This window comes from Octopus bimaculoides, chromosome 2 (assembly GCF_046866305.1).
Source record: "Octopus bimaculoides isolate indiv1 chromosome 2, ASM4686630v1, whole genome shotgun sequence".
Classification (NCBI taxonomy): domain Eukaryota; kingdom Metazoa; phylum Mollusca; class Cephalopoda; order Octopoda; family Octopodidae; genus Octopus; species Octopus bimaculoides.
In genome coordinates this window covers 164,976,816-164,985,563 of record NC_142929.1, presented here as the reverse complement: position 1 = coordinate 164,985,563, position 8,748 = coordinate 164,976,816, and the positions used below count along the sequence as shown (strand labels likewise).

At 35.9% G+C, this 8,748-nt stretch overlaps 1 protein-coding gene across 1 annotated transcript; it reads right to left on the bottom strand.

The window, feature by feature from the left end:
* Positions 1-456: 456 nt before the first annotated feature.
* Positions 457-6,131, bottom strand: LOC106869774 (protein N-lysine methyltransferase METTL21A). The gene is made up of 3 exons (XM_014915639.3): positions 5,539-6,131; positions 3,511-3,622; positions 457-875 (listed from the first exon to the last, which is right to left on the bottom strand). The coding sequence occupies exons 1-3, from the start codon at positions 5,740-5,742 to the stop codon at positions 469-471; spliced, it is 723 nt and encodes a 240-aa protein (XP_014771125.1). The 5' UTR covers positions 5,743-6,131; the 3' UTR covers positions 457-468.
* Between the last annotated feature and the right edge of the window lie 2,617 nt (positions 6,132-8,748).

Below are 8,748 nucleotides of genomic sequence, written 5' to 3'. Positions count from 1 at the left end.
AATATTTTGACAAATTAAGTGAATCTAACGGATTTTGTGTGTTATTTTAAATGGCTTATAAACACCTTCCACGCTGCAATTGTTTTCGTTCCAGCACACAATCTCAGATCCGTAATTTAATACAGATTTCTGTAAAAAAAGATATATTTTACACAAATATCAAAACCAAATTCCAAAATAAGAACTCGTTCTTAAAAAAAGCATTTCAATTTTATATCGAAGAAAAAACTAGAATTTCATTAAATGAATGATAGAATCCTTTATGTAATCACTTGACTGTAAGAAATAGCAGCTGTTTCCCTTAAATAGCACTTTTATGTCATCAAAAAAAGGAAGAACATTGGACAATTTAGTCCTAAGTATTTCAAAAAATGGAATAGTCCTTTTTGAAGGTTGAAGGCCTTTGGTTTATGTCTGTTCAATCAAAAGTTACAACAATAACAACAATGACTACAATTTCATAAAATCTTACACAAGTGTTTTATTTCCCAAAGATAGTCTGGTAGCTTTAAAAATATGAATACCCCGTGCTGTGTCATAGAACATTTGCTCAGTTTCAAAATGACACTTCAGTTGTTCTAGAAATTTGGAATCTTTAGAATATCTAATTTTACAAGAAAGTAGTATCACAGAACCTGATCGGTTTGTGAAGTAGAGAAGAGTTTTTAGTAAATGGGGGAATGTCTCTTCTATATAAATGATATCAGCACCAACAATGAGATCATAATCAGCAACAAAGGAATCAGAGAGGTTGTTTGTCCAATCAAGTTTCTTTGCCTGTAAAGAAATGTTACCGCAAACAGCAGTGTTGGCATTGACATTTGCACAAAGATTTTCCAAGGCTGATTGTCTTTCGGTCACAGTAACATCACCTCCTGAAAGAAAAACAAAAAGCAAAATTTATATTTATTTACTTGTTTCAACCAAACGTCTACTTAAAAACAATAATTTTTCTGCTCAACTAATAAAAATTAAAAGCACAGAACAATAAATGTTCTATTTAAGACAATGACAAACTCGGCTGAATTTGAACTCAGAATGCTAAGAGGTACCATTAAATATTACAAGGTATTTAATCTGACATTTTACCATTCTATTTCTGCCATCTACAGATATCATAATATTAATCTATGAGCTACATTAACTAAAAGGCTAGCTCCTCAGCTCTTAGTTTCAGACTCTCTACTATTAAATCAGTGCTGTTCTTGGTCCTTAGATAAAGTTGCTAACCATATCTGCATTACTGATAAAACTAAAACCAATGAAGGAATCTCTGTTCTCTATGTAGTCATTCATTCAGCTAGAAAAGGTAATGAAATCTTCTTCAAATCACATACCATACCATCATTAAAAAAAAAAAAAGAACACATGATTAATGTAGTCTGACAAAAATAAGATGAGATGATCATTGCTAGAAAGCCTCTGATTATAAAGTTTGCTTAATCAAGGCTGATTTGAGGCTAAGCAGCAACTACAACACTGAAATATAAGAAGAAAGCAGAAGTATATAATAACTTAAGGCATTTTATATACAACTGACCAATAGGAGTCCTGTCATGTCCAGTGGAATGGTCATTTGATGGTCAGTGACACTGGCGTTACTTCAGTGTATTGTTGAGCAACTGTTCCCTCATTATATTGAAAAAGTTATGTAGAGTCAATTGATGGAACACTCCATTCTATGCATAGTATGGAGTAAGGCTGCAAGCTGGCAGAATCATTAGCATGCCAGACAAAATGTTTAGTGACGTTTTGTCCATCTTTACATTCTGAATTCCAATTCTACTGAGGTTGACTTAGCCTTTTGTCCTTTCAGGGATGATAAAATAAGTACCAGTTGAACACTAGGATTGATGTAAAAAGGGTGAGATGGTGACTCAGGAAAATCACATAAATGGAGCCCTCATGAGCCACATTTTGCATTCAGCAATTGAAAGAATGAATAGTACAACCCATACTATGGATCCCAACTGGTTGGGATTGGTTGTTCAACCATGTATATAGTGTGGCACTGCTATATACAGTATGGTAGTACTATATAGTGTTGTAATACTAAATACAGAGTTGCCATACTATATACTAGTGTGATATTAATATATAGAGTTGTAGTACTATACACAGTGTTGTAGTTCTATATACAGTATGGCAATATGTACTATTGTAGTACTATATATATAGCATGGAATTACTATATAAAGCAAGGTAATACAATGTATAATGTAGGAGTACTACATAGAGTATGGTAGAACTATATACAGTTATGGCAATTATACATATATATACTATATACAGTATGGCAGTTATACATATGTGTACAGTATTATACACAGTCTGACAGTACTATACACTGTGTGTAATACTATATACAGTATGGCTGTACTAGTCATAATGTGATAGTACAATATATAGTATGGTGCTACTATGCACAGTGTGGTAGCACTATATAAGGTGTAACAGTACTATATATATATATTGTAGAAATACTATATACAACATGGCAATACTGTAGACAGTATGGTAGTATTATATAGTGAGATATATCTATATTTACAGTGAGACAGTATATAGTAGTACAGTGTAGTAGTACAATGCACTGTTTGTAGTTATATACATAGTACTGCAGAACTACAATCTGTGTGATAGTAGCTTACTCAAACCTATAATCAGTATGTTTGAGTTGAAGAGTACCAGACAAAATGTCTTTTGATATTTAGTAAAGGTTTCACTTCAATCAAACACTTCAAAATCAAAGTTGTTTTACATCCCTCTGTAAAGGTGCCAATAAAATATTAGTGATACACTGCAGTGGTTCAATACACTATCTTTGTAGCCTTAACATTAAGAAATCAATATGCACAGAATAGAAAACAATATTTCCATATGGTAATGATGTGTTCAAAATAGTCCTGGGTTCTGTACATCACCAATAGATTCTATGTCAGGAATTTAAAGTCAGCAATATGATCTGTAAGTCAGCAACGTGTTCTATATGTCAGTGAACATATCATTGACATACAACTAACCAGGAACATATCACTGACATATGTGTTCTATACGTTATTCAGACATTCTACATTTTAGTGATGTGTTGCTTGTGTCAGCAATATATTATGTATGTCATCCAAAGTTGATTTAATTTTCTCAATGAACATTATGTGGTGTACTATGTTTGATAACCAATGCATCTGTATTATAAACCTACTTTCTCAAGCATAAAAAGGGCAATCCAGACTTACCATATTGGATTGCAGTTACCCAGAATAATCCAATACTAAAGTCTTCTAATACTAGTTCACAACTAACCAGGACAATTCAGCACTAAACTGGATCTCACTGAACTAAGACAATCCACTTCAGAATCTTCACATACTAGATCATGCATTACAAGGACCAATCTAAGATTGAACTCCTCACAACAGTGAAAAGCTTTGCTTTGCTAGCAATAAAAATAAAGATGGAAAAATTCAGCTGTCAGCAAAGATTGAACACGTAAAAAATAATAAGACTTACCTAACAAAGCAGCCACAATACCAACAAGTCCTGTACCAGCTCCAAGTTCAATGACATTCTTATTCTTCACAAATTCTGGGTTTACTTCGAGGAACTCAGAAAGGACGATTGCCTTCAAGAGAATAATTTAGAGTTAATTAATAACTCTTTGAAATGGCTCAGGTGTTGTCAAAGTTTAAATATTACAGTAGTGGCTAGGCCTCAGTTCAGTCAAGGGCAACTTACAACACTCTTTTTGTATGGCATGCATAATATATAATATAAACACTTTTTAGAAAGATTTTATAACACAGACATACACACATATATTATACTTTAATTAAAACTACAAAATTATCACAAAAATTTACTGTTTCACGTTCCTGTTTGTTGGACAGTTGTGATGAAAACTGAGTAATAGTTTGGTGATAATTTTGCAGCGTTAATAAAAGCATTTTACTCTACCTTTGGTATTTGAGTACTATTTTTACCACCTTGTTTTGCATTTATGTGCTCACCCGTGTATATATATATATATCCATAGAGGATCTTTGTGATTTGACGGGCAACATTTTTTTATGTAGTGTTTTTGGTACCGAAACACTTTCAAACTTCGAATACTTGTATATTTTGTGTTACAGAACAGATAAAAAATTTTGTATTCGAAATTATTTCATGTAAAAAAATTGTCGTATTTCGGTAATTTCAACCAATCACTGACGTCTATTGAGGTGAAAACAATTACGCCGTGGAATATAAACAACGGTGTTACGGGATTTTTTCCCTTGAATAAAATTAGTCCCGTTGTTTGTCAACAAAAACTATCCGTTGTCAACAACAACTATCAGCGGTATATTTTTCGTTTGTCACTGTTATTTATGACATCGTTCGTGCGTTTGTACTGGTTTTAGCTTTAGGGTTTTAGGGTTAGGGTTCGGGTTTTAGAGTTAGGGTTAGTTTTAGGATTACGGTTAGGGTTATGATTATTTTTGCCATAACCTTAACCCTAACCCTAACCCCAACCCCAACCCTAACCCTAAAACCCTAACCCCTTATTAGGGAATAATGATATAATTAAACAGGGAATAACACACTTGACACCGAACAGCACTAACTGTATTCAGCTGAATAGACGTCAGTGATTGGTTGAAATTACAGAAATACGACAACTTTAACATGAAATAACTTGCGATGTATAATTTTTTGTTAAGAAGGCTAAGAGAAAAAGTTGTTTTGTATGACACATTCTACCAGTGTCCCAAGTTTGAAAGTGTTTCGTTAAGAAAACAAGTGTTGCCCGTCAAATCACAAAGATCCGTCGAATGTATCGACCCCAGAATTTTTCTTAATGATTTTCAACCAGTGCATGAAGTTAAGCCTAGAACGTCTCTCCACATGTTAGAACTAACAGCCAAATCTTGAAAAAAAAATTTTATAATTTCACATAAACAAAAACGGAAATCGCTGTTTTAAAAAAAAAATTTTCAATTTCCAAAATTCCAATTTTTAAGTAAACAAAATATATTTAATTGAAAATAAATCAGTAGAATAGAATAACAGGACACAAGACTCTTTACATCTTAGGCTATGGAAATTCCAATTCTGAAAAAGAATTTTCAAAAATCGCAACTTCAAAATTTCAATTTCCCGCATTTTTTAAATTTTTCACTTTATCCAGAAATTTCTCTTTTGCGACATTCATACAAAAATACGGAGATTATGATTCTGAAAAAAAAAAAATTTTTTTCAGAATCCGGATCTCCATAGCCTAAAAAAAAAAATTAAAGGGTGGAAGGGTTCCGTTTACATCTCAGCCATGTGAGCCCATACTATAAGGTATATATTGCTAGAATGCGCTCACAGTTATAATGTAAACTGACCCTTTGTTATTGATTTTCACAAGAAATCCTTTTCGCCGGCCGCCATTACGAATAGTATTTTCAGGAATAATTGTCCCTATCCGGGCCTCACGTCAGATAGAGAGCCTGTGTGTGTGTGATATTGGTTAAAAATGTATCATAAAAATGGAATTATGAATATTTTACATACCGAATCCCAGACGACAGCTGCAACTCCTAGCAGATCCCATTGTTGTAAAATAGTCAGTTGTTGTCCAGCAAACTGGAAACTGCGAGTGGGTGTCTTGAACTGTTGGAATGGAATGTTATGGTCGTAAGGAACCAGAGCTTGAGATGTGGCCGGACAGTTTGATTGAATGTTGTTGGATGTCTTGTTTGCATAGGCTACTTCCATGTTGACTGTAAAGGGTTTTCAGAATTCAAGTAACAATCTAACTGATGCGTTAGATCAAACCGATAATGTAAGAAATGTAATATTAGTATTCATGTCAAATTAACAAATACGAGGGAGGTCTCTATGTAGGCTTTTGTTGTTACTGTTTAGCCCCAGGTCGATGCCGATCGAGCACATTTTCTTTTCATCAAAAATTATTCAAGTCACGACCAACTTTTCTTCTTCATTTTTTTCCCCAGAAATTCCTAACCCGGACCACATTGTCCAATAATATCTCCTTTTTGAAGACGATAGGATGTACAGTAAGGGAGATATAGCTGTTATTTCTAGCAGGTTGAGCGACGATAGTTACTCTTATGTTAAGTCAATGTGGAGAATGGAAGTGGGTTACTTCCCCTACTTAATTATTCTTCTGTGTTGTTTAGATCCAATGGTCAGCTTCGGTAAAGTACATCAGCTATGGGAAACTGCGGGTCTTTCTAAGTGACACGCCTAACGAAAAATTACCTTGAATATTTTTAGTAGTGTGGCCCTCTTCACAAATCAGGTTACCCATGCCTAGAGCAGAACTACTGAAGATGTTCTACCCATTAACATTGTATTTTTCAAGGACAACACTTTTTAAGGCAGTATTTCGGGGGAGTTTGGCTGTTATTCCGAGCAATGGTTCTGGTTGTCCCGCTTTTATTTAGCAAAATTATAAAAACTTATGTCAAATTTTCTTTGAAACCAGGTAAATAAAGTGTCAAAAGCGTGGACTGAGATATTAAAAGGTGATGGGATAAAATAAACTGGAATGACTGTTAGGAAGATTAGTACGTTAAGAAGAACAAAACGAGTTTGACCTCTCCTTCTTTGGAACCTTCAACACAGCCCTTTCCGAGAGAAAGAAATTTATCGAAACTGAGGTTGATGAAAAGCCGACTCAACGGTTGAACTCGGAGCGCTGAAATATTGTGCCCTAACAATTGTTAATTTGTTACCCTCAGTTAATTATTATGAAATAAATGTATACCAGAGATTGATAGAAAATCACTATTCTCACTCGATTGTCATTACTATCAGTTCCACATGCTAGTCACGCAAGGAAATAATAATAATAATAATGATTTCTTTATTAACCACAAAGGGTTTACATTAAGAAAAACTACAGGTGTATGTTCAGGGTAGGCCCATTCATTCACACCATTCTTGCCACTTTTCATCCACCTTTTAGTGAACTAGCTAGAAGACAACACTTCCCTCTCTCCCCTATTTTCCTCTTCAAGTGAAACTGAAAGAAGTTGATCAAGGATTAGCCAAAGAGAAAAGTGTTTGTCTTCAGCCCTTTCAGTCTCGTCCACCATACAACCTCTTTCGCCATGGTCACCAGGCATATAAACACAGCCTTTCCTTCCCAGTTAAAGGAAAGGGGCAGGGCGATCTTCATGATGGATTCAGTTGACAGCCAGATCTGTCTTATATACAACAGCAGGTGTTCAACATAAACCCACAGGTCAGCAATGCTCAAGCACTGGATGAGTGCATGCAGGACCATCTTGTCGTACTATGTTCATCTCAGACATGCTCAGCTGACAGCACTTTCATGCCTATAAAGTTTATCTCAAACAGGTAAAGCTCCCCAGTAGCACTGCCAAGTCAGAGATTTTTGGAAATTATCCATCAGTCCCAGGCTTAAAGTTCTGTGGAAAAGAGCGGCTAGCTTATCTTCTTCAACAGCCAAGGTCTCCCCAAGAACGTCAGTGCACTTCCACTAATGCTCTATAAAAATCTAAAGTGGACATTCCACCTATTGCAGTGTCCAATTGGCTGAAGACTGTGAGTGCTTGAGGGCATTCCACTTTCCAAATACCTTCTCTAGCACTCTGTTTGACCCAGGACTGGAGCTCCATTAAATACGCATCTGGCAAACGGTAACCACACCTGTTCACTGTCGAGGAAGCACTGGAGATGTTGTACCCTCAGCGCATCATCAACCACAGTATGTCCAGGCCATCACGCAGTGGGTGTTGGCAGAAGATAGACTGCCTGACCATCGGGATACATCCCTTCCACATAAAATGGAAGAGTATACTCTTCAACGTAATCAGATGGTGGCTGGGACAAGGTATGATGGTCAAGTGATAGTAGATGATAGATGCGATGTATGCATTAGTCACCTCTGCCTGCCCTTTCAGGGATAGCTTCCTCTCAGCCCATTTCTGGGTGAGAGTAGTCACCCTGTTCGTTACCTTGTTCCAGTTTTTGTCTATCTGGAAATCCAGACCAAACCAAACTCCAAGCAATTTAACCGGTCTGTCCATCCAGTGCCCGACGATGCAATTTGACAGCATGGACTTGCTTCTCCAGGTGCCAAGCTATAAGCCCACTGATTTTTCCTGTTTAATCGTCATTCCTGATATCGCCTCTTAGTCCCTGAGACCAATGCCAATTGTTTCCATGTGTTTATGCTCCAACACCATGACAGTGATGTTGTTAGCGTATGCTGACATGCATCTCCCACATCCTAGATCATGTGGGATGCCCCTCAACATCTCCAGCTTGTGTAGTAGTAGCTTGAGAGTCAGTACACACAAGAATGATGAGAGGGGCAACTTTGCCGGACAGAGCACAAGCAAGGGTGATGGCAGAAATGGTAGTGCTAAATTGCCAGCAACATTTAGATTTGTTTTCTTAGTCTGTGATGATGAAATGCATCCATAATTGATAAAATGAGTATTGGTCATGTATTGAGGTAAATTAAATGTGTGACTTGGTTACCAATCACTATTTTTAAAAAAGGTGTCTCTACAGAAAGATTACTCACTTATAATAGAGAAAATTGAAACATCATTTTTAGTGTTATCATGAGGCTTGAACATCACATGACTTGACGTTTCAGACTTTCCTCTCTAAGCAAGAGCTGCTTTAAATGACTGCGCAGTTTGCTAGAAATATCTGAGTTTTTTCAAATCACACACACACAGTGTCATATATAATTGATATTTGGGTGTTCATGGCTGACTA

Bases quoted from the DNA above. Each gene is read 5' to 3' on its own strand.
- LOC106869774 (XM_014915639.3), bottom strand. From the start codon at position 5,742: ATGGAAGTAGCCTATGCAAACAAGACATCCAACAACATTCAATCAAAC. The intron at 3,623-5,538 runs GTATGTAAAATA...ATTCTCTTGAAG, and splicing joins CAGCTGTCGTCTGGGATTCG to GCAATCGTCCTTTCTGAGTT. The intron at 876-3,510 runs GTAAGTCTTATT...TTTTTCTTTCAG, and splicing joins TATTGTGGCTGCTTTGTTAG to GAGGTGATGTTACTGTGACC.